At 54.7% G+C, this 24,979-nt stretch overlaps 2 protein-coding genes and 1 long non-coding RNA gene across 8 annotated transcripts in view; 2 read left to right on the top strand and 1 right to left on the bottom strand.

The window, feature by feature from the left end:
- ACTN4 (actinin alpha 4) overlaps window positions 1–1,186 on the top strand; it is a 65,722-nt gene extending 64,536 nt beyond the window's left edge. For all 6 annotated transcript variants that reach the window (XM_084770545.1, XM_084770547.1, XM_084770543.1 and 3 more), the window contains one exon: window positions 33–1,186. In XM_084770545.1, the coding sequence (XP_084626671.1) occupies window positions 33–191 (159 nt within the window). In that variant the 3' untranslated portion in view covers window positions 192–1,186. The remainder of the gene's footprint in view (window positions 1–32) is intronic.
- On the bottom strand, window positions 849–15,489 carry CAPN12 (calpain 12). Its single transcript, XM_084770568.1, has 21 exons — window positions 15,061–15,489; window positions 14,630–14,699; window positions 14,302–14,420; window positions 13,895–14,028; window positions 11,007–11,175; window positions 10,471–10,545; window positions 10,292–10,377; window positions 10,108–10,182; window positions 8,834–8,997; window positions 8,489–8,724; window positions 7,938–7,949; window positions 7,533–7,741; window positions 7,159–7,201; window positions 7,025–7,084; window positions 6,471–6,528; window positions 5,700–5,770; window positions 5,540–5,602; window positions 3,618–3,696; window positions 1,693–1,809; window positions 1,555–1,613; window positions 849–1,473 (listed from the first exon to the last, which is right to left on the bottom strand). Exons 1-21 carry the CDS (start codon window positions 15,313–15,315, stop codon window positions 1,447–1,449), a joined length of 2,181 nt encoding a protein of 726 aa, XP_084626694.1. The 5' UTR covers window positions 15,316–15,489; the 3' UTR covers window positions 849–1,446.
- Window positions 7,577–8,578, top strand: LOC311591183. Its single transcript, XR_014777026.1, has 2 exons — window positions 7,577–7,698; window positions 8,412–8,578. It is a non-coding gene; the product is annotated as an uncharacterized lncRNA (long non-coding RNA).
- Window positions 15,490–24,979: the final 9,490 nt, after the last annotated feature.

The raw sequence follows: 24,979 nt of genomic DNA, 5'->3' as shown, positions 1-24,979 counted from the left end.
GGGTGGCTCAGAGTCCTGTCCTGTGCTTCTAGAACTTTATCACCGCCGAGGAGCTGCGGAGAGAGCTGCCCCCGGACCAGGCTGAGTACTGCATCGCCCGCATGGCGCCCTACCAGGGGCCGGATGCTGCTCCTGGGGCCCTCGACTACAAGTCCTTCTCCACAGCCCTCTATGGGGAGAGCGACCTGTGAGGCCCTCAGCCACCCTGACCAGCCTCCCTCAGCCTCCTGGAGGGGTTGAGGAGCCCTGCCCCCACCCTGACTCTGTATCTATGCAAAGAGCTTTTTGTGGTCCTTCTAGGGGTCAGGCAGAGAGGGAGGGGCCAGGCAGGCCTCTCAGCCTTGTGGGGTGGGGAGGCAGGCGTGGAGCTCAGCACTTCTGGTCTGCTGAATATATATGCTGTGTCGTGGGTTTTTAACCTATGTGGCAGGGGCAGTGGACCCCTGGGCCCCATCTGTGCCCCCAGAGGCACCCTTCCAGACCCAGGTCCCTCCTCTGCCCCTGGGGCCCCCTCAGGGCCTCTTAAATCCAGGCCAAAGCCCCATGTGCCTTGTCCAGGATCCTCCTGCCCTACACGTCCAGCAGAGGGCACCCAGCCCCCCTGGACCAGATCCCAGCGTCCCTTCCCTCTTCCTGTTCCCTGTGTGATCACCCCTCTCTGCCTCAAGAGTGGCGGCTAAGGCACCCAGCCTCCGCCCACCTGGCCTTGTTTCACCTGGGCTCTGGGTCTCAGATTTTTCTAAGGACCAAAACCAACACAAACACAAAGAATGGAACAGAAACAAATAAAAAAAAAACTCTTAAAAAAATTAAAACTATTAAAAAAAAAACTATAAAAAATGTAAAACTTCCAGAGAATTACTATTTACTTTATTAACTTACGGATTTATTATATAAATATATATCCATCTAGCTGCATATCTCTGCCACCTCTCTCACTCTTGTAATGAAGACATAGCTGATTGATGCCCTCCCCAGCCCCCGCCCAGTTCCCCCCTTACCACGGTGGCCAGGGGTCTCGGGACCTCCTGAGGTGGAGGTGGGCTGCTGGCCTGCCTGCCTGGTAGTTAAGGGTTTCTCCCCACCCCCACCCCCTTGAGTTTACTCTGATGATTTTTATTTTCTTGGTTTCTGGATAAACCACCCTCTGGGGATGGGAGAATAAAACGTGTAATATTTTTAAGAAGGGTTCTAGTGTTGTATATCGTCCCTGCGATCCTATTGGAGGGCCGCCCGCCATGCCTGTGCCTCTAAGCAGGGCCTGACATGCGCACAGAAGGAAGGGGGGCCCGGCCCGGAATCCCAGCACTTGAGGGGCTAAGCCAGGGCTCCCTAGCCGCCACCCGCGCGGTGGTGGGTTGGGCCTCAGACCCCAGGCGCTTGCTCATCCACGGTCCGCTTCCACCGCTGGTGCCCAGCAGGGCGACTCAGGCCTGGCGTGGGGTCCTAGGAGAACGTGGCCACCTCCGCCCACTGAGGAAAAGGAAGGGAGAGCCTTGGGGCACGGGCCTCGGGACAGCGCCGGGGCCACGCTGTAACCTCGCGCCAGCTCACCTGTTTGTGCGTCAGGCAGACGACCCCCTCGCCGCCGTCCAGGTGTTGGCTGCAGTGGCCTGTGTGAGAGGGGGCAGAGTGAGTCGCGCCGCCCCGCCATGCCCCACCCCACCCCACCCCGCCAGAAGCAGCACTCACGGAAGATGCAGGTGAGGCGGGCTGCGCAGGACACGAAGCGCTCGAAGTCCACACGGAGCCGGCTGTCCCGGTAGCGGCTGGTGAGGGACTGGGTCAGCTGGTTGTTGAGGTGGAAGCCTAGGAGGAGGGATGCATCTGAGGCGGTTACAGCATCCCACGTGTGCCGGTCCTTTTTGTTTCGACTTAAGGGGGCGGTGTTGGCTTCCTAGGTCACACCCCACTTGTATGTGGAGGCATCCTCACCCAAATCCAGACCCAAACCAGATTGCCCTCGCCAGCCTCCGGCTTCCTCTGGAGGCCACTTGTCTCCTCCCAAATGCTGGGATTGTAGGCAGAGCACCGTGGCCGTCACCTGGGAGCTGGGGCATCTGACCTCTGGCCCTCACACATGACTTTACCTAAGTCATTTCCCCAGCCCCGTGTTCCGTTTTGTGCTGTGTTGTTTGCAGGAAGCTGGCCTCCAACTTCTCCCACGGTAGCCGAGGCTGGTCATCAACTCCTGATTCTCCCTGCCTCCACCTTCTAGGTGCTGCGGTTTTACCCTGTGGTAGAGCTCAGGGCCTGCAGCCTGCTAGCTGAGCGCTCGCCAACTGATGTGGGGGCTTCATTGCTGCTTTTGGGGGTGTTAGAGGTGCAACCGAGGCCCTCGCGCATGCTAAGCAGGCGCTCTCCGCAGCTCTGCGCCCTCAAGCCCCTCGCTGGTGGGGCTCTAGGCATGATCTCCTACCGAGCCACATCCCCCCCCAGCCCTTGTGTACTTTGTGAGGCACTATGTTGTTTGGGCTGCAAACTTGCCATCCTGTCTCTGCCTCTCAAGGTGCCAGCAGGAGCAGCTCGCTTTGTGGTGGTTCCTGCAGAGGCTGGAGACTGTCTCCCTGCCCCCGGCACCGGGAGAACACCGCTTTGTCGCTCCTCTTCTAAGGCCACACCTAACGTCTAAACATGGCCTCTGTCATATCACAAGGAGTTCCTAGAAGCCCCAGGCTGGGAGGATTTGTCCCTCCCAGCTTCCACGTACCCAATACAGTCCCAAAGACACAAGTTTGTGCCCCCCCCCACACACACACACACAAACACCACACCTACAGCTAGGTGGCCTGAGGCAGTTCACTGTCCATGTGGTGTTCATGTACCCTGGTATATTGGGCAGAGGGGAAACTGGCTAGGTGGGGACAAAGGACTCCAGAGCCCTTGGCCAGCCTGCTAGAATTCCTGTGAGCCCCCAAGAAGACATTAGGTGCCTTGTGTCCTGAGCAACGTCTGGCATGCGCCAAGCACTGTGGGCAGACGGATGGCTGGTGCCATGAACCCCCAGCCTCCCCTCTACCCTACGTCCCTACTGCTTTGGGTTCAGCCTGCTGGCCCCCAGCCTTCTACCGTCACGCCTTGGGCATCACATCACATGTTCCTGGATGCCTGCCGCTTTTCCAGATCTCATGCTTGTAGCCTCTCACTCTCCCCTCACTGGTCAGTTGTTCCACCCCGCCCCTCCCCCCGCTCCCCGGTCCCCTGTACTTAGTGGTCACGGATGAGCCCAGCAGGAAGTAGGGAGCCAGCTCGTCTTCCAGGACTTTTCAGTAATCCCACCCAGGCCCCCTTATACACATTTCCCGTGACTTAGGTCTTGGGTGGGATTTCCTTCCTCTGCCGTGACGCAGCAGCCTCAGAAGGGGTTTTGGGGATGGCTGGGGGTGGTCCTTGGCACCAGGTGCTGTCCAGTGGCATTCTGGGGGCTCCTTGTCACCTTACCCATTAGTCATGTCACAGATAGGAACAGACAGGGCTTTGCGCCCAGAGCCACCACATAAGGAAGCTGCCGGTGCCGGGCCTTGGGGACAGCCCCAGTTAGGGACGGCCACGGCTGAGGGGTGCATTCAAGAATTCGAGGAGCCGTCCCTACAGCCGTCCCAGTTACTTAGCCATACCTGCCGCGTTCAGTGCCAGCCTCAGCTCGCAGGAGTCCATTGTCCCAGAGGTATCTTCATCAAATTTGTCAAATGTGGCCTGGAGGACGGAGAGGCAGGTGGAAGTCAGTGTCCCATTTCCAGACTCAGCATTGTCCCTGCACCCGGGAGCAGAGAGGACCTCTGAGGCCAGACAGGTTGGGCTTAGGCCCAGCTCCCCTGGCTCCTAGGCTCTTGGGAACAGTTTCAAATCCACCTACCCACAGATGCTTAGGGCGGGCGCAATACCAGGGCGTTGCCGCTATGGGCAGTTCTGGGAACCTTCAGCTGCCCCCTCCTCGGCTGAAGGAGTACCCATGGGTAGCTAAGCAAAGGCTCTTCGGAGGGTAGGGGACAGGCCTGACGTCCCCCGACAAGGAAGGAGCAAGTTGGGAGCTGGGAGTCCAACAGGAACCAGAGGCAGCTCTAGATCAGTCTATTTAGTGCCCTTAGGGGCCACCGTAAGGTGCGAGGGACTTTATCTATCTCACCCCCAAGTTGGCAGTGCCCCTTGGTAACCCACGGGACATCGGTGTCTAGGAGGAAGCGGCTGCTCCCAACCTTCACCCACCAGCCACGCCAGGAGATGGCCCCAGGTCCCAACCCTCACCGACCTGCCACGCCAGGAGATGGCCCCAGGTCCCAACCCTCACCCACCAGCCACGCCAGGAGATGGCCCCAGGTGCCAACCCTCACCCACCTGCCACGCCAGGAGATGGCCCCAGGTCCCAACCCTCACCCACCGGCCACGCCAGGAGATGGCCCCAGGTCCCAACCCTCACCCACCGGCCACGCCAGGAGATGGCCCCAGGTCCCAACCCTCACCCACCGGCCACGCCAGGAGATGGCCCCGGGTCCCAACCCTCACCCACCGGCCACGCCAGGAGATGGCCCCGGGTCCCAACCCTCACCCACCTGCCACGCCAGGAGATGGCCCCGGGTCCCAACCCTCACCCACCTGCCACGCCAGGAGATGGCCCCGGGTCCCAACCCTCACCTACCTGCCACGCCAGGAGATGGCCCCAGGTCCCAACCCTCACCGACCGGCCACGCCAGGAGATGGCCCCGGGTCCCAACCCTCACCCACCTGCCACGCCAGGAGATGGCCCCGGGTCCCAACCCTCACCCACCGGCCACGCCAGGAGATGGCCCCGGGTCCCAACCCTCACCCACCGGCCACGCCAGGAGATGGCCCCGGGTCCCAACCCTCACCCACCGGCCACGCCAGGAGATGGCCCCGGGTCCCAACCCTCACCCACCTGCCACGCCAGGAGATGGCCCCGGGTCCCAACCCTCACCCACCTGCCACGCCAGGAGATGGCCCCGGGTCCCAACCCTCACCCACCGGCCACGCCAGGAGATGGCCCCGGGTCCCAACCCTCACCCACCTGCCACGCCAGGAGATGGCCCCGGGTCCCAACCCTCACCCACCTGCCACGCCAGGAGATGGCCCCAGGTCCCAACCCTCACCCACCTGCCACGCCAGGAGATGGCCCCAGGTGCCAACCCTCACCCACCTGCCACGCCAGGAGATGGCCCCGGGTCCCAACCCTCACCCACCGGCCACGCCAGGAGATGGCCCCGGGTCCCAACCCTCACCCACCTGCCACGCCAGGAGATGGCCCCGGGTCCCAACCCTCACCCACCTGCCACGCCAGGAGATGGCCCCAGGTGCCAACCCTCACCCACCAGCCACGCCAGGAGATGGCCCCAGGTCCCAACCCTCACCGACCGGCCACGCCAGGAGATGGCCCCAGGTCCCAACCCTCACCCACCTGCCACGCCAGGAGATGGCCACAGGTCCCAACCCTCACCCACCTGCCACGCCAGGAGATGGCCCCGGGTCCCAACCCTCACCCACCAGCCACGCCAGGAGATGGCCCCGGGTCCCAACCCTCACCCACCTGCCACGCCAGGAGATGGCCCCAGAGCTCCTGGAAGTGATGTAGGGTCAGCCTTTCCCCATGCTGCGGTGAAGACATTTGATTACAATCAATTTTCCCTAAAAGGCAAGGGGAAACCCCAGCATCCCAGTCCCTCCTCCCCACGCACTGCCTCACGTACCCCAAAACACTGCACAAGCTGCTCGCAGGTCCTGAGCCCGATTTCTCCAGAGTGCCTGGTGTTGCCCCTAGCTACAAAAAAAAAAGAAAAAGAAAAAAAAGAAAGAATGATACCCTATGAGCATATACAGGGGGAGGAAGTCCCCCTCAGGAACAGTCATAGGGGAGGGGAATAAGGGGAAAACGGGGGCTTGAGAGTTGGTTCAGTGGTTAAGAGCACCGTCTGCTCTTCCAAAGGTCCCAGGTTCAATTCCCAGCACCCACATAGCAGCTCACAACTGTCTGTAACTCCAAGATCTGACACCCTCACACCAATGCACATAAATTTAAAAATTAAATTAAAAAAAAAATTTTTTTTTAAAAGGGGGCAATGGGAGGGAGGGAAAAATGGGAGGGAGGGAAGAATGGGAGGATACAAGGGATGGGATAACCATTGAGATATAACAACAATAAATTAATAAAAAATTTAAAAAGAAAGAAAGAAAGAAAGAAAGAAAGAAATCCAGTGCCCCTCGCATAGTAAGCCAACACTTCGAGAACTTTGCAGACTAGCTTCCTGCAGTGGGCATTTTGTACATAACGGGTGCAGAGAGTTCACGCCTGAGGAAACCGACAGAGCTGGGGTTCTGTGTCTTTGCTCATGATGCCTCTTAGAGGAAGTGGGCCCTGTGGGTGGCCATGACCCTCACAGGACCATGATCCTGGAGCAGAGCTCCGTGGGTGTGCTGCTGGCGTTGCAGGGGCCCCCACCCGACCCGGACCCCCGACTCACCAGGCTCCAGGGCAATGCTTATTAAAGTCTGCAGCTGAAGGGCATCCAGCTCCTCCTCCTTAATCAGGAAAAGAACCACTTGTGAGGCCACTGGCTCGAACACGGGGTGGACAAACGCCCCGGGCTCTGCGGCGCTCAGGGCACATCCCCAGAGTGGTCAGGGCAGCCAGGGCGGGAGACACACCGGGGCGGCCCACAGTGGGCAAGTGACGACGTCTGAGTGGCTGGGGATGTGACTGACCCTCCAGAGAGAGGTGTAGGCGGAGCAAAGACCATCTGAGCACCCCCAGAATACAGAGGGAAAAGCCTCATGGGAGTAAAGCAGAGACACCCCCAAACCCCAGCTAGATGGCTCAGGTCTGTAACCCCAGCATTGGGTACCTGAAGGAAGCTACCGGGCACATAGTTGTTCCTGGATGCCCTGGTCTACAGTATTTGGGGGCGGGGGGTAAATTGGTTTAGTTTGGGTTTTTGTTTTTTAAGACACCTAGGGAGAAAAGGGAGCTCAGCGTCATTTGGCCGGGCGCCCCCCAGTTCCCCCCGACCCCCCTCACCTCTCCAGCCAACTCTAAAAACAGCTGTGCCAACTCCAGCTCCAGGGGCTTGTAGGGGGCCTGTGAGGTAGGGGAGTTCAGTTCCTTCCCAAAGCGGACCCCAAAATCCTGCCCCCCCCCACAACAGTCCGCACCTGGAGTGCATCCAGGTCAGCGCTGATCACGTCATCGATCTCCCTGCAAATTACCAGGGGAGGGGGTGGGGTTGGGGTCCTCAGCAGAGGAAAGTGGGTGGAGTCAAAGGGCAGTGGGTGGAGTCAAAGGGCAGTGGGTGGAGTCAAAGGGCAGTGGGGTTTTGTCAGCGCCAGGTGGAAGATGGGGGAAATCCTTGGGTGGGGTGTGGCTGGGGTTGCAGGGGTGGGGCTTTGTGGTCTCTGGGTGGGACTTGGTGCCAGTGGCGGGCGGGGGCGGGGGAGGGGGGACCTATGATTCTAGATTGAGGTCCCTGGGCCCTGGGCCAGGCTCGGGGTACCCCTGGTAAGGCTTGGGAAGCGGGGTGCCAGCTCACACTGCGGTGTGGCTGCGCTCCGAGAAGATGCGCAGCGTGAAGTCGGCTTCGTCACCCACACGGGAGGCGCTGGGTACCACCAGGTAGTGGCCGGGCGGCAGGCGGCAGCGGCGGCTCACGTCGCGGCGGGCGCAGAAGACCGAGCGGTCGGCGCGCAGCAGTCCCGGTAAGAGCGCGCGGCTGCGCGGGGAGTCCCAGAGGCCCAGCAGCTGCGGGCGGGGTGCCATGACCACCACCACCCACCTGAGCTCCCAGCCCAACCCTCTGGTCCTCCAATACGCGCGCGCGCGCGCGCACACACACACACACACACACACAGTCTGGCCAGGCCCTCCCGTGTCCCCAGCCTTCCTGCGCTGGTCAACCGAGCCCTAGGGCAGGTCTGGGGCCGCATCTGAAACCCACCTCCTCAGGAATCTGCAGAAAGGAAAAGCCACGGGGTGGGGTTAGGGGAGCGCGCAGATCCCCTCCCTGCCCCTCCACACTTCCCCCACTCCTGCTTCTTTCTGTTTTTGTTTTTGTTTTTTTTTTTTTCGAGACAGGGTCTCTCTGTGTAGCCTTGGCTGTCCTGGACTCACTCTGTAGACCAGGCTGGCCTCGAACTCACAGCGATCCTCCTGCCTCTGCCTCCCCGAGGAGTGCTGGCATTAAAGGCGTGCGCCGCCACCGCCCAGCTCCACCTTCTTTCTGAACCCTTAATATTTCCCCACCCCAATCTCTGACCTAGGTCCCCTCTGATCCCTTCCCCAAGCCCTTCCTTCCCCTCGGTGCCCTCGTCCCTTTGGTCTCCTCCTGCCCTCTGACTCTCAGCTTTTTTATTTTATTTTACTTTATTTTAATCCCTGTACCTGAATCCCTTCTCTCCCGTTCTCTCTGCAGTGGCGCTCCTCTCTGCACCCCCAGTACCCCGCTGCCCGAGAAAAAAGACCTCAATCAGCTTGACACCTCGGCCTCACCTGGAACACGTGGAAGCCCACGGTGAGGTAAGTGAGGCCCTTGGCCCTCAGACACCGGCGGTTGCGCTGGATGAGCGACAGGAGAACCGTGCACTTGGGGATGCGGCCTCCCCTCGCTGGGCCCCGTGCCCCGACAGCTCCCCAGCCCCCCCAAGGCCCCTCCTCGTCGTCGTCATCCTCTTCCTCATCAGGCTCCAAGAGCGTCAGCCGGAACTGGGGGTTGGTCCAGAAGTTTTCTGATGGAGAAGAAGGCGGTGGGGTGCCCAGCCTGCCCCCCCCTCCTGGGCCCCACGGGCAGCTTGCTTCTCAGGGGACCTCCCGGCGGTGGGGGGGGGGGGTGCTCACCAGCACTGGGCTGGCTCCCGCCAGAGTTGAAGCCTCGTACCCAGCGGCCCTGGAAGATGTGGATGTGCCAGCCGCCGCCAGCGGGGTTGGGGCCCAACACCTCAGGGCTCAGCGAACAGATCTGGACCGTGTTGAAGTGCGTGAGGAAGTCCTGAAGCTCCATCCTGAACAGGGCGGACCATGAGAGGTGCCCGGCCACCTCAGGGCCCAGCTCGAGGCACCCCGCAAGTGGGCCCCTACCACAAAGCCCCCCAATTTCTTTTTTGTTTGTTTGTTTGTTTGTTTTTCGAGACAGGGTCTCTCTGTGTAGCCTTGGCCGTCCTGGACTCGCTTTGTAGATCAGGCCGGCCTCGAACTCACAGCGATCCACCTGCCTCTGCCTCCGGAGTGCTCGGATTAAAGGCGTGCGCCACCACCGCCCAGCTCAGTTTCTTAAGTACTGCCCAATAACCTCCAATTTCCAGACACACACACACACACACACACACACACACACACACACACACACACACACACACACACACACACACACACACCCCGCGCGCCAGCCTTCAGGCCTTGCGCCGAGATTGACACGTTCTCACAGATAACCCCACCTCTGTGGAGAGTCACAAACCCCTCTCAGTATATCTTCAAATTCACCTTAGAATGTCCTCAGACATTCTAATGTGAGCCCACCTAATGCTACGCCCCACCCGCCCAATGACAAGCCCCGGTCCCATCCCACCGGGAAGCTGGCCGACCTGATAAAAACTATTGCCCTACAAGCCTGCCAACCTGCGTTCGATCCCACTATCCACCATGCGTGCTTCGTGCACAGACACCAATAAATATAAAACTAGGAAAACAGCTTATACGTATGCAAAGCCCCAAATGTCACCAGGCCCCCCCCAGATCACCCCTAAATATGATTCTGTTCCCGTTACGCCCCCCCCCCCAAATCACTATCTCCAAATTCCTTTAGATTCCCTCTTGCCTGCAATTCCAGCATTGGGGAAACTGAGGCAGAAAGATTGCCGTGAGTCTGAGGCTAGCCTGGTCTACATAAATGAGTTTTGGGCCAGCCTAATCTCAATGTTCTCCTTCTAAGAAACAAATGCCCTTAACAGTTATTACTGATTCTGCCCTGACTTTGACAAAAATGGATCCAGACTCAGCCACCCACCCAAATCGCAGCCGATAGGGATCGTTTCTCTGCCCCGTGAGTTTCTCTGTGTCCCTTCTGGTCCCGTATCTTAGGCTCCTTCCACAGCAGAGTGTCCCTCAGAACTCACCAGAACTCACCATCCTCCTTTTTTACAAGCAGGGCGTCTCGCCACTCGGAGGGGAGCATGTCCCAGCGTGGGCAGCTGAGGAGACCCCATGTAAAATGTAGGCATGTGGGGACCACGCCCCGCCCACCCAGTGCCAGGCCCCGCCCACCTAATGCCCCGCCCACCCACCCCAGTGCCATCCCACCTGTCACTCCAGGGCCCGGACCACTCCACGCGGCCCCAGGGGTTCCTCAGCCGCAGCAGCCGCACCTTAGTGAAGCCTAGGAACATCTGAAGACAACAGGTCATCGGTGAGGAGGATGGGATGGGGGGCATCGTGGAAGGAGGCAGCACTAGCCTGGTCCAGCGATGGGAGTGACTCACCTTGTGCGTGCCCGTGACAGAATAAGCGTGCCCCTTCACCAGCCCTTCATCTGTGCGGATCTCACCCCGATCACTCTGAAAGGGGGCCGAGATCGCGAGGCTGTGCCAGAAGCATCTGGCACTAGCATCCCAACCCAGCCTCATGCTTCTAACTCAGGAGCTATCCAAGCCGCATAAAAATAAAATAAAGTAAAATATCAAAGGAGCCGGTCGTGGTGGCACACGCCTTTAATCCCAGCACTCAGGAGGCAGAGGCAGGCGGATCTCTGTGAGTTCGAGGCCAGCCTGGTCTACAAAGTGAGTCAAGGACAGCCAAGGCTACACAGAGAGACCCTGTCTCGAAAAACTAAAAAAAAAAAAAAAAAAAAAAATCAGGGGCTAGAGGAATGTAGCTCAGCTGCAGAGCACCGGCCTAGGACCTGCCACTGAGGATTTGGGGGGAGAAAGTGAGGAAGACACTAGACGCTGTGTTCCCTCCCACCACATCCCTGACTGTGCTGGTCTAGTGGAGGTCCACACGGGAGCTTAGTTCTCACCAGGGCCGTGGCACCCACAAGGGACTCCTTGGCCAGTGCATGGCGCAGGGCAGCAAAGAGACCTGGAGTGTTCTGTCTCAGGTAGAGGACCTCACCCACGCCGCCTGTAAAGTCCACAAACGCCTCGTTCATGTGGCCTCCCCGCATCACCTCGTAGGAGCCATGGAGCCTGTTGGAGACATCGCAGCCCTTGGGTCTCGGGGGTGGGGGGGTGGGGGGGTGGCTCTATCAAGGTAGGGATTCCCAGGACCTAGCCCTACTTGTGTGTGTGTGTGTGTGTGTGTGTGTGTGTGTGTGTGTGTGTGTTCTGGTTTATTTGTTTACTTATTGGTTTTTCAAGACAGGGTCTCTCTGTGTGTAGCTTTGACTGTCTTGGACTCTCATTGTAGACCAGGCTGGCCTCGAACTCACAGCGATCCACCTGCCTCTGCCTCCCGAGCGCTGGGATTAAAGGCGTGCGACACCACCGCCCAGCTGGTTTATTTATTTTTATATGTATGTTTTGCCTGCGTGTATGTCTGTGCACCACATGTTTAGTGTCCAAGGAGGCACGAGGTATACTGAAATTACACACAGTTGTGGCCGGGAGTCAAACCCAGATCATCTGGAAGAGCAGCCTTAACACTGAGCCACTTCTCTGGACCACTCCCACCTCCCCTTCATCTTGTTTTTGAGACAGGGTCTCATCATATAGCCTCAGCGGGCCAGGAAGTCATTCTCCAGACCATGTGTGCCTCAGAGTCACAAAAAAAAAAAAAAAAGAAAAAGAAAAAGAAAAAACCACCTGCCTCAGCTGTCAAGAGTGCTAGAAATCAAGCTGGGCGTGGTGGCATACACCATTAATCCCAGCAGTTGGGAGGCAGAGACAGGCAGATCGTTGTGAGTTCAAGGCCAGCCTGGTCTACAGAGCTGAGGCTACACAGAGAGACCCTGTCTCGAAAAACAAAAACAAACAAGCAAGCAAAAAAAGAGCTAGAAATCAAGGTGTTCTCTATGCTCAGCTAACCGGGTTTGTGTTGTTTTGGAGACATGGTATCACTGTGTATCCCGTCAGTCCTCAGGCTTACAATCCTCCTGCCTCAGTATACTCAGTACTACCTTGATTATGGGTGTAGGTTCCCATTTCTGGCTTGACCCCCCCCCCTTTAAATATTCAGAGATGGGGTTAGGAGTGAGGGGGTGGGGTGGAGCCTGTGATCTCTAGGGTGGATGAGACTCTGCCGTCCGGAGGCCATAGGAGGGGCTGTGGCACAATTCTCAACCCTTCAGGGACCTAACAGGCTCCAGGAGGCCATGGCCTTGGGGGCTCATCAGGCCTCCCAGAGCCTGCAATGGGAAAGGAGGTGCTGTGGATGACTCAACAGACCAGGAGGGATGCGGGAGGTTAAAGGCCCTTCAGGGAATAAGATTTGGCAAACCCAGGGTCTGATAGGCCAGGGGATTTCAGGGATATGTGGGTACTCAGTAGGGGTTCTAGGGATGTTTGTGGGAAATGTCAAAAGAGGGAGGCCTTTAGGATTTGAAGGTTCAGCCAGGCATGGTGGCACAACACCTTTAATCCCAGCACTCGGGAGACAGAGGCAGGTGGATTTCTGTGAGTTCGAGGCCAGCCTGGTCTACAGAGTGAGTTCCAGGACAGCCAAGACCACACAGAGAAACCCTGTTTTGAAAAACAAACAAACAAAACAAAGATGTGAAGATTCACAAGCTGAAAGTAGTATGCCTCAGTGGTAGAGCCCCTGCCTAGAGTCCCCCAGTGAGGGGCTGGGGTGTGGCTCAGTGGTAGAGCCCCTGCCTAGAATCCCCCAGTGAGGGGCTGGGGTGTGGCTCAGTGGTAGAGCCCCTGCCTAGGATCCCCCAGTGAGGGGCTGGAGGTGTAGCTCAGTGGTAGAGCCCCTGCCTAGAATCCCCCAGTGAGGGGCTGGGGGTGTGGCTCAGTGGTAGAGCCCCTGCCTAGAATCCCCCAGTGAGGGGCTGGGGTGTGGCTCAGTGGTAGAGCCTCTGCCTAGAATCCCCCAGTGAGGGGCTGGGGCGTGGCTCAGTGGTAGAGCCCCTGCCTAGAATCCCCCAGTGAGGGGCTGGGGTGTGGCTCAGTGGTAGAGCCCCTGCCTAGACTCCCCCAGTGACGGGCTGGGGTGTGGTCAGTGGTAGAGCCCCTGCCTAGAATCCCCCAGTGAGGGGCTGGGGGCGTGGCTCAGTGGTAGAGCCCCTGCCCAGAATCCCCCCAGTGAGGGGCTGGGGCGTGGCTCAGTGGTAGAGCCCCTGCCTAGAATCCCCCAGTGAGGGGCTGTGGGCGTGGCTCAGTGGTGGAGCCCCTGCCTAGAATCCCCCAGTGAGGGGCTGGGGCGTGGCTCAGTGGTAGAGCCCCTGTCTAGGATCCCCCAGGGAGGGGCTGGGGGCGTGGCTCAGCACACACAATATCATGGGTTCTGTCCCTGGCACATAGACTCCCTTCCTAATCCACATGCACAAGAGCACAACAAAGGGAGAGTACCCATTCGAGGCCAGTCTAATAAGCAAGGGCTGGGGATGTGGCCCAGCTGGGAGAGAGCTTACCTAGCAGGCATGAAACCCTGGGTTCAAGCCCCCTGCAATGCATAAGCCTGGTGCGGTGGCACACACCCGCAACCCCAGCCCTCCTGAGGTAGAGGCAAGAGCATCAGTTCAAGGTCCCCCTTGAACATAGCTAGTTCCAGGGCGAGCTGGGCTGTATGCAAACCTTTCTCCACACAACCCCACAACATGAAAGTCCTTCCAGGACAGTGCTGCGACACTAGGGCCCTGGCGGCTAGGACTTGATTTAGGCTCCTCGTCTGGAGCACCTCAGATGTCAGTACCCGATGTCACGGCCAGCTGTGTTCCCGAGGACTGGGGGCTGTGGTCCTTACTTGGCATAGGCCTTTTCCAGCAGAGGCGCCCAGAACTCGTTCCTTTGCTCCGAGCGCACGAACATCAGCTTCCCCTCACGCACGGGCAGTTTGTCATCTACCACCACATCCACCCAGCGGCCAAACTGCCAGAGCTAGGGACAAAAAAAAAAAAAAAAAAAAAAAAAAGGAGGCAGGTGTGGTGGCCTCAGTTTCCAGACCCTACACGAGTGCTACCTCCAACCCCTGCCCCCCCCACCCCCAACTCCGTTCTGCCTACCACCTCCCAAGTTCTGGGATCCCATCCTTTTCCCCTCCCCCAGACGGAGCATTGGGCGGGGAGTGGGGGGGGGGGAATATATGAAACCTATCTCATCATGCTACCATGTGGGGAAACTGAGGCATGGAGAGAGGGAACTGAGCTCTACCTGAAAATGGAAGACCCCCGCGTAGCCATGTTGGAAACTTTGCCCAGGGGGGACCACCCGGTACAGGAGTCTGGGGTACAGCGTAAGGGAGGCGGCCGCTGCAAGAAGCCAACAGTTTCCTGGGAAGAGAGAGGCTCAGATTAGATGTATGTGGGTTGTCGGGAGCAGGGGTGGGGGGGAGGGAAGGGGAACTGATGGGGGGGACCAGAGACCAGCAAACTGGGAATGATGGGGGGGGCGGGAGGAGGCAGAGGTGTGGAGCAGTCTGAGTCCTGGGCCTAGGGGCTCAAGATGGCCACAAAGGGGCATGGGGGGGGGCGAGGCTCACCCAAGCTTCCCTGGCACACATCAGTTCGGCTCACGTCCTCACAGATGAACTGGGGCTCGGCACAGAACTCCTGGAACGTAAGTTAGGGTTCCGGTGAAGCCAGGAGAGGAGGTGAGCAACGGAGAAGACAGGCCCAGGTCCCTGGCACCAGCATCCCAAGTGATGAGGGCCCCCAAGCCTGGGAAGCCCCGTGGGTGGGAGGTTTACCTTCCTGGATCTCCCTGAACCCAATGGCCAAGGCGGCTCTCGTCCCCCAATTCCCATTTCCTCAGAGCTAGGCTTTCACACCCCAGCTTGCCTCTCTCACAGTCAAGGGTCCACGTCGTGGCCTTGGTGACTCTGGCTGCCCGTCGGTCGTCCCTCCTCCCTCAGACCCAGGTCGCCGCACCCTTCCTCCCTCAGACCCAGGGCCCAGCCCAGCCCCGCTTTACGTGGGGCCTCTTCCATTCCACCCCCTTGGCCTTCTCCGAGTCCGGTCCCAGCTTGTCATAGCCAAGGGCGTCAGGACCAGCAGGAAAGCAAGGGTCACGGAACAGGATCCCGGAATCCAGGCAAGCCGCTCGGATGGCTTCGTAGTTCTGCCCTTTAAAGAGCTGTGGGCCCCTGGCTCCAGCCCCGGAGGCCCCGTCGTGGTCGTCGTCCACCAGCTGGATAGTGACCTTCCTGTCGCCGCTGCAGCTCGCCATCCGGAAACTCTGGCCTCACAGATAGGGACCCAAGCCCTTTAACCTCCTGAGCCAAGAGGCGGAGCTTCCGCCCCATTTGCACCCCGCTGGGGGTCTTTAGGTAGCGAGGAGCATTCTCTCTTGTTAATATTAATTGATGGTTTGGGGCGCCAGGGAGCAGGGACGCCTTTTCAGTGGTTTCCTCCCTGGGGCGTGGAGCCTTCAGTTGTGGCCAGTGGTTTAATGACCTGGAGTAAGACGGGAAATAGGACGGGCAGGACCTAGAAGGACCAGCCGCCACTATGGCAGTGCCAGGAAGGAGGTCAGTGTGGGGGTGTGTTTTTGTGTGTGTCCCTGTTGCCACATTTCAGCCCCACCCCAGCCTCACTGGCTCCTTATGTGTTCTGGGGGAGGACCGTGCCAAAGGTGGACTGGCCCCCGCGTGCTAGGCAAGAACTGCACATCTCTTTCTCTGTTTGGTATTGGTTTTGTTTTGGCTTTTGGTTTTTCCGAGACAGGGTCTCGCTGTGTTAGCCTTGGCTGTCCTGGAACTCACTCTGTAGACCAGGCTGGCCTCGAACTCACAGAAATCCACCTGCCTCTGCCTCCCGAGTGCTGGGATTTAAAGGCGTGCGCCACCATGCCCGGCTTGTAAGTTTTAACTTTGTTTATGCTTGTTTGGTTTTGTTTTGTTTTGTTGTTGTGGCAAGGTTTCACTAAGTGGACTAGGTCAGCCTTGAACTCACAGAGTTCTGCCTGCCTGGCATGCACCCTGACACTCAGCTTCTACATCTGACTTTGTCTCCCGTCTCTGGTCCTGTCTGTCTGTGTCGTCTTGCTGTGTCATCATGTACCCCACATGTGGCCTCAGTCACTCACCTTTAGCACCCTGGTTTCCTACCGGCTCCCTCTGCCATCGCTCAGGAAGGTGGACCAACGCCAGGTCACCCAGGCAGAGCTGACTAGGGGAAACAGGTTCAGCTTGATCCGGCCCTGTGACTACAGGAAATAGGTTATGCCCAAGATGTGGGGGAGGGGGAGAGGGAGAGGGAGGAGGGGGAGGGGGAGAGGGAGGAGGAAGAGGGGGAGGGGAGGGGAGGGGTTCTCTCTGTGTAGCCTTGGCTGTCCTGGACTCGCTTTGTAGACCAGGCTGGCCTTGAACTCACAGCGATCCACCTGCCTCTGCCTCCTGAGTGCTGGGATTAAAGGCGCGAGCCACCACCACCAGGCTCCCAGTGCAGACTCTTCGCTGGTCTCTCTCTTTCCTTGTGGAGTTGGTTAACACGAGCACCAAACCTAAGATGACCTCGGAGGATGAGAGTGACATAGAGGCACAGCCAAGCATGGGGAGACCTGATTCCCCCCAAGTGTGAGCCCCTGCTCGAGGCGTGCAAGTGCGCTGAAGCCCTGCTGGGTTTGCTAAATTGGTCACTTTGTTTTTGAGACAGAGTCTCCCAAGGCTAGCCTCCAGCTCATAGAGATCCGTCTGTGTCTGCCTCCAGTGTCCTGGGATTAAAGAAGAGCCCCAGACCACTCAGCTGTGGCGAGACCTTTCCCTCGAAACAAATTACCCGGTAGGGAAACGGTGTTGGCCACCCAGTGCTCTCCGCAGCTGCCGGTACCTACCAGATCTGATGCCTGCATGGGACTAATTTGGCTCAATTCACAGCATTAAGCTTATGATTAGAGCCCGGAGACCTAGCTCAGCTGGTAGAGTCCCCTTCCCCCCGCATGTGTGAAGTCCTCAGCTCTGTCTTGGCAGCACAGATTCACCCCTGTAATTCCGGCACCCGGGAGGTGAAGGCAGGAAGATCACCAAAGTGATCCTTGGTTGAGCGCGGAGTTGGCCGCATGGATGGTCTCTGAGCGGAGCGAGGTGAGGTAGGCCCGGATGACACACGCAGGCACAAGCACAGCCACACAACCTGTTCTGTAAGTTGATGCGGTCTGTGGCGTTGTGCTCTGAACGCGCCTTGTGTACAAGGTTCGTTTGAGGTCAGCTTGCTCGTGCCCTTGGAAAACCATACTACTTTGGAAAACTAAGGTCAGGGGTGCCTTAGTCACTGAAGGCCGGATTTTTACAGTGCACAGCTGGTCCCCAAGGGGGCACTGGATCCCTGTAATCCTCTCAAAGAGGGGCAACAGCATCTCAATCATTTTCGCATTGCATAACGACTTCCCTGCGCTAATTAATAAGCCAGTGAATATGCAAATGGAAGCCCTTTTCGAAACACCACCATGTTCGCCCGTTAAGGCTGCTGTTTCTGACAGGTGAATAGAGGAACCCTGGTCACAAATGCCCTTTTAGCTTTCAATATTGGTAGTGTGAGTGCCGGGCGCAGTGACACACACCTTTAACCCCAGCACTCGGGAGGGGGAGGCAGAGGCAGGAGGATCGCTGTGAGTTCGAGGCCAGCCTGGTCTACAAAGCGAGTCCAGGACAGCCAAGGCTACACAGAGAAACCCTGTCTCAAAACAAAACAACAACAACAAAAAACCAAGACAAGCTCTCAGGTAGTGCAGGCTAGCCTCGCTGGCCAGCTGAGATGACTTTGAATTTCTGCCGCTCCACCCTGAGCGAGGCGTTCACGGGTGCGCAGCAGCACACTGGCCTTATAAAGAGCTCTACCCAGGGCCTGGAGGAGGCTACGGAAGCACTCTAGCGCCGGGGACATCTGCAGCCCCTCCTCTCCAAGTTCAACTGACTCCCAGCCACTGCACATATTCATGAGGCAGAGAACAGTTACCAGAGCCTCAGTTTGCCTGCCACTTGGGAGCCAGGGTTCTAACCAGATGGGGTGCGGCATGGCATATCTAAAAGCCCAGCATGAAGGAGGCCGAGGCACCGTGAGGTCCAGCCAGCCTGGGCAACTGATTAGGACAAGACCTTTCACATACCAGGTGTGGTGGCACATGTCTTTAATCCCAGCACTGGGGGTGGAGGGGTCGGGGTGGTGGTGAAACAGAGGCAGGTGGATTGCTGCCAGTTCGAAGGCCAGCCTGGTCTACACAGTGGGTCCAGGACACCAAGGCAACACAGAGAAACCCTGTCTCAAAACAAACAAACAAACAAAAACACCAAGACAAACAAAAAATTTGCATAAACTGAAAGCCACTGTCACCTTCTTTGATGATGAGACACAGACTTACAAATACCCAGTAAAAGCCGGGCGGTGGTGACGCACGCCTTTAATCCCAGCACTCTGGGAAGCAGAGGCAGGCGGATCGCTATGAGTTCGAGGCCAGCCTGGTCTACAAAGTGAGTCCAGGACAGCCAAGGCTACACAGAGAAACCCTGTCTCGAAAAACAAACAAACAAAAAACCAAATACCCAGTAAAAATTTGGTATCTCACCTTCGGTCAGAAGAAACCAGTCCTCAAGGAGCAAAAAGAGCCTGTGTCAGAGTAGGATTGCTTCCTGGAGTTCCCAGGTGCAGCTAGGTATGCTGATACCAGAGTTGATGGCCACTATATGCCAGCCCAAAGCAGGTCACTGAGGCCCTAATCTGACCCCAGGTGCTCATCCATGACTATCATGAGGTGAAAGGCAAAACCAAGTCTGTGAGAGCTGCAGTGTTTACCTTAACAGGAAAGATTTGGGCCTAAGCTGGGTACCTCAACCCAGAGAGCAGAACTGGACAGACCTGACCAAGGTTGTCAGATGAGGAAAAGGAAAGCCCACACGCCATATACACGGACAGTTGCTCTGCTTTTACTACCACGTCCACGATGTGATCCATGGAGGAAGAGGGCTTCCCGCCACTGGGAAAACGGACATTAGAAATGTTGGCCCAGGCTGGAGAGATGGCTCAGAGGTTAAGAGCACTGGCTGCTCCTCCAGAGGTCCTGAGTTCAATTCCCAACAACCACACAGTGGCTCACAGCCACCTATAATGTGATCTGATGGCCTCTCTTAGCCTGCAGGTGTACATGCAGGTAGAACACTGTATACATAATAAATAAATAAATCTTTTTTTATTTTGGTTTTTTTTCAAGACAGGGTCTCTCTGTGTAGCCTTGACTGTCCTGGACTCGCTTTGTAGACCAGGCTGGCCTCGAACTCACAGCGATCCACCTGCCTCTGCCTCCTGAGTGCTGGGATTAAAGGCATGTGCCACCGCTGCCCAGCAAATAAATAAATCTTTTTAAAAAAAAAGAAAGAAGCTGGACGTGGGTTTCCTTACAAATTGTTGTCCCCCATTGCCAGGCTCCTCAGCTGGCTGTGTGACAAATAGCTCTAAGCCCAGCGCTGCCTATTGATAGCTCAGTCACATGCCAGGCCCCAGTGTGCTGTGTTGGCATGTTTTTTAAAAGGTATTTTGTTGAGTTCTTATACCTCTACCTCCCTTCCAAACCTTATTCCACCTTAATCTCTTCCAGCTCCCGAACACTAGGTAGGAAGGAAAGAAAGTCAGAGAGGAAAGAGAGTGTAGACCTCTATAGGCTAATCCTGCTGATTAGGACATTGGCTTCCTTGGGGCAAGTCCAATCTTTGTCATCAGAATGTCCAACCGTCCAGCAAACACAGCAGGAGGGTGAACCAGCAGCAGCTGCCGCAGGCCTTCTCGGGGGGGGGGCCCCTCCATCCATACCCTCTCTAGAGTCCCCAGAATTAAACTATCTTCAGCTATCCGTGCACGCCCCTGCTAGTGCACAAGGCAAACCGTAATCACCAGCTGTGACGCAGTCTCTTATCTCACACCTGGGATTAAAACAGGAACAGAAGCACATAACGTAACTGCGGTTTTGGTTGGTTGTTTACTTGTTTGAGACAGGGTTCCTCTGTGTAGCTCTGGCTGTTCTGCACCCGATTTGTAGACCAGGCTGTCCTGGACGCACCTTGTAGACCAGGCTGGCCTCGAACTCACAGCGATCCCCCTGCCTCTGCCTCCCCGAGTGCTGCGATCAAAGGCGTGCACCACCGGGGCATCCATCTTCAGACTACAGGCCCAGAATATCTGACAGACTTTTCTGTCAAGCAGGAAGTTTGAAGGGCTGGCTTACCTTATCTCTGTAAAGTTGGGCAGTCTACTTCCCAGTGTCCTGGTTGCCGACAGTTTGGACAGTCTGCTGTCAGCTGTCAAGGTAAGGGCCCGCTTTTGCCCAGTGGCTAGCTTTGCCACATTTGAAGCAAAGTCCATACGGGGGTTCTTTGGTGCCCTTCATCTTCTTTGAAGTAGACTGGGGTGTGCTGCCAGGAGAAGATGTGTCTGTCAGAAAAGCCTTTTAACGTCATCATCATCATCATCATTATTATTAATGAAGTGTTGCATGCATGCATGCCCAGAAGAGGGCACCAGATCACATTATAGATGGTTGTTTTGTGTTTTTTCTTTTAAGATTTATTATTTATTTATTATCATGTATACAGTGCTCTGCCTGCATGTACACCTGCAGGCCACAAGAGGGCGCCAGATCTCACTATAGATGGTTGTGAGCCACCATGTGGTTGCTGGGAACTGAACTCAGGACCTCTGGAAGAGCAGCCAGTGCTCTTAACCTCTCCAGCCCACCTTTCAACATTAAATGCCATATTCTGTTGGATCTCTGAAATGTTTGAGGGCCACCTATCTATCTCAGTATATCTAAATGGACAAACATTGCTTTTTCCCCCCTAGATATTTCTTTCTACTTAACTTTGAAAACATATACAAGAGGCTAAATAAAAGCTTATTTCTGAAATTAACTAAACTAGTACCCAATAAGACTACAAGTCAGAGTATTTATAGGCAATTAACTACTAACTTGCATTTCTTTCATTTTCTTTTCTTTTTTTTCTTTCTTTCTTGTTTTTCCGAGACAGTTTCTCTCGGTGTAGCCCTGGCTGTCCTGGAACTCTCTCTGTAAACCACGCTAGCCTTGAACCCAGACATCTGCCTGCCTCTGCCTCTCAAGTGCTGACATTAAAGGTGTGCACCACCGCCCTTGGCCTAACTTGCATTTCTAAGTACCCTACACAGTTTTCAATGGTAGCTTTCATAAGACTAGAACTTTACATTACATTTTAAATGAGTTGCATATGTACAAATACGTCAAGCAAGGGTTGAACAAAATAAGCTTAAATTTCTATCAATATGCATAATTCATACCAATGTAAAGCAGTTGAGACTGGTAAAATCTACCTTTTATCCTATCACCCTGTATCCTACCTCTAAATGTATATATACCTTTTCCATCCCCTCATGCCCATCTTCCCCCTAACACTAGATAGGAGAGAAAGAAGGATAGAGGCGAGAGAGAGAGAGACAGACAGACAGACAGACAGACAGAAACACAGAGAGAGAGAGACAGAGACAGAGACAAAGAGAGACAGACAGACAGACAGACAGACACACACAGAGAGAGAGAGAGAGAGAGAGACAGACAGACAGAAACACAGAGAGAGAGAGAGAGAGAGAGACAGAGACAGAGACAGATCCCTGATTCTAACCTCCTTTATTCTGTGCCCTCCCTGACCATGACCAATAACAACCTGTAACTAACTCCCCTAAATGACAGTAAACATCCAGAACCCACTGAGACTGAAAAACCACCCACCCACACCCTCTTGTGAGCGGGTGTGGGTGTGTGTGTGTGTGTGTGTGTGCCAGTGCCAGGGTTCTTAGAATTACCTCCTGCTGTCTGGGGCTGAAGGCATCTTTCGGGGGACCCTAAGAAACTGGGATATTGGCTAAGTCATGGGAGAGCTAGTTGTGTCCTCTGCTGTGCAGTCTCTGTAGCATGGGAAAGCACAGGGCTTTCTTCACACACATCACATGCGGTGTTGCACCCACACAACTCAACTATAATACAAGGTTTTACTTCCAGTGCTTTGAAAAGTGCTATTGCAGGCTGCTTAGGATAATTAAGCAATACAAGCTAATCGTTACGTGATCAGATTGCGGTCATCAATTACTAGACTTTTTTTTTTTTTTAAGATTTCTTTATTATTATGTATACAGTGTTCTGCCTGCATGCACACCCGTAGGCCAGAAGAGGGAATCACATCACATTACAGTCGGTTGTGAACCAAGATGTGGTTGCTGGGAATTGAACTCAGGACCTTTGGAAGAGCAGGTGGCGCTCTTAACCACTCAGCCATCTCTCCAGCCCCCTACTAGATTATTTTTATCACAAGAACACACATCCTAGGTGTAACAGATACATACGATTCTATAACAGATAAGGTGGAATAGTTAGCTAAGGCCCTCAAAAACCTCAGAGACCTACAGAATGTGACGCTTAAAGATGTTTTTATTATTTTAAAGATTCTTCGACGATAAAACAGGTTAACTCCTGGCAACCCCCAGCCTAGCTCAAAGAAAATGAGGAGCATCAAAGGACCTCCTTATGGAGATGGCTTCAAATGTGGCAAACAAAGCACTGGGCAAAATGTCCTTGTTTTCTACCACAGACAGAATTCTCCCTAAAAATGGGCAAGTTTGGATACAGGTAGAGTCAACAACCAAACTCTGCCAAGACGGGGTAAGCAAGTCCTCAATAGTTCCTGCTTCACAGATATGTCTGTCAGATATACTGGGTCACAAGGCTGATGATGATGCTCCAACATTATAGTGTGTTTTGGGTGACTGTTCAGGCAGCAAACTGTCTCTGTCATTTTCTCATTTGGGAAGTTACTAAACAGCACTTCCTGTCTGCTCAGGTAACTAATTGTATTCCTTCTCAAGTCTCTGATGGGGTTGAAGACCAGGATACTTGAGTTTTACAATTAAGCTTAGTTGTTTAGGGGCTAAGACGTTTTTAGGTCCAAATAAATGTTTTAAGTTACTAGAGATGAGGTATGACAGATATTGATTTACATTCAGAATTTTAGATACACCAAGATAGGAAAGATGTTTTCCTCAAGTTTGCCAAATACAAATAGCCAAAACACTACAAATGTAACGTTTATATAATTCTTGATTGTCTTGTGGTTCTTCTTTCTGTAGGTAGTTTATTGTTTATATGTGTAAAAATATAAATGTATATGTAAAAAAAAAATAATAAAAAAGGGGGAAAAAGAGCATAATTGATATTTCCCAAAATAATGTCCTTCTGAACACTGTAAGCTGTAAAGGTCTTGTGAGTTCTACCCTGCCCTTTCTTTCTTCTTTTTTTAAAAAAAGATTTATTGGGCCTGGAGAGGTGGCTCAGGGGTTAAGAGCACTGGCTGCTCTTCCAGAGGTCCTGAGTTCAATTCCCAGCAACCACATGGTGGCTCACAACCATCTGTAATGTGATCTGATGCATGCTGTATACATAATAAATAAATCTTTAAAATAAAAAAAGATTTATTTATTTATTATGTATACTGTGATGCCAGCATGTACACCTGCCGGCCAGAAGAGGGCATCAGATCTCATTATAGATGGCTGTGAGCCACCATGTGGTTGCTGGGAATTGAACTCAGGACCTCTGGAAGAGCAGCCAGTGCTCTTAACATCTGAGCCGTCTCTCCAGCCCCTCCCCTGCCCTTTCTGACAGCGACATCACAGGGTCACCCTTGTCAAGCCAGCCTCATAATCACATACACCAACATCTTGCAATAAATCTGATAATATAGACAAGAGAAAAAGAAAAAAAAAAAAAGAAAAGAAAGAAAGAAAGAAAAAGAAAAGTGCAGGGCTTAACTGACGTCCTGGCTGAAACAGTCTGTGAGGCTGGACCATCTGAGCTAGCCATTCTGAAGTTGATTTGGGAGCAGATTTTTTTTTTTGTAAATGTTTTTACTTAATTTTAATTTATGTGCATTGGTATGAGGGTATCAGATCTTGGAGTTACAGACAGTTGTGAGCTGCCATGTGGCTGCTGGGAATTGAACCCGGGACCTTTGGAAGAGCAGGCAGTGCTCTTAACCACTGAGGCATCTCTCTAGCCTTGGCTGCAGATTTTTGAGGAAGCAGTAACTAAGGCTGGATCATCTCTGACACTTGCTTTGTCCTCATTAGTGTCTCATCTTTTTGCTCTGAAAGCGCACACACACTGTGTAGCCTTGGCTGTCCTGGACTCGCTTTGTAGACCAGGTTGGCCTCGAACTCACAGCGATCTGCCTGCCTCTGCCTCCTGAGTGCTTTCTGTCTTTTATTCTAACAGGATTTCAGTATGCTGGGGTTAAAGGTGTGTGCCACCACCGCCCGGCCTTGGTTTTTGGTTTTTTGAGACAGAGTTTCTCTGTGTCGCCCTGGCTGTCCTGGAACTCGCTGCATAGACCAGGCTGGCCTCAAACTCAGTGATCTGTCTGGCTCTGCCTCCCAAGTGCTGGGATTAAAGGTGTGCACCACCACTACCTGGCTAAGGATATTTGTCATTAAGTTCTCCCAAATAGTTACTACAAGCTGTTTGCCAATCTTCATTGATGACCCATAATGACATAATGTCAAGATTAGTAAGAGAGAGTACAATTTCAGCTGGGCCTATTCCTGACAAGTGATGTAGTCTTATTTTACCTTTTGTATTTAAAAAAAAGTTTTATTTTATTAATTTATTCTTATGACATCTCAATGATTATACCTTTTATGATTAACTCGGTGGTCTTTTCTATGTAGGTCTTTAATTTTTACTTTTTTTTTTCCTTTTTGTTTTGGTTTGGTTTTTAGAGACGGGGTCTCTCTGTGCAGCCCTGGCTGTCCTGGACTCACTTTGTAACCCAGGCTGGCCTCGAACTCACAGCGATCCACCTGCCTCTGCCTCCCGAGTGCTGGGATTA

This window comes from Acomys minous (assembly GCF_964271855.1).
Source record: "Acomys minous genome assembly, chromosome: 20".
Classification (NCBI taxonomy): domain Eukaryota; kingdom Metazoa; phylum Chordata; class Mammalia; order Rodentia; family Muridae; genus Acomys; species Acomys minous.
Note: the sequence above shows the minus strand (reverse complement) of the source record. Positions and strands in the feature narration are given on the sequence as shown.

Bases quoted from the DNA above. Each gene is read 5' to 3' on its own strand.
- CAPN12 (XM_084770568.1), bottom strand. From the start codon at position 15,315: ATGGCGAGCTGCAGCGGCGACAGGAAGGTCACTATCCAGCTGGTGGAC. The intron at 14,029-14,301 runs GTAGAGCTCAGT...TTTTGTCCCTAG, and splicing joins CGGGGGTCTTCCATTTTCAG to CTCTGGCAGTTTGGCCGCTG. The intron at 1,474-1,554 runs GTGAGCTGGCGC...CCTTTTCCTCAG, and splicing joins TCTGCCTGACGCACAAACAG to TGGGCGGAGGTGGCCACGTT.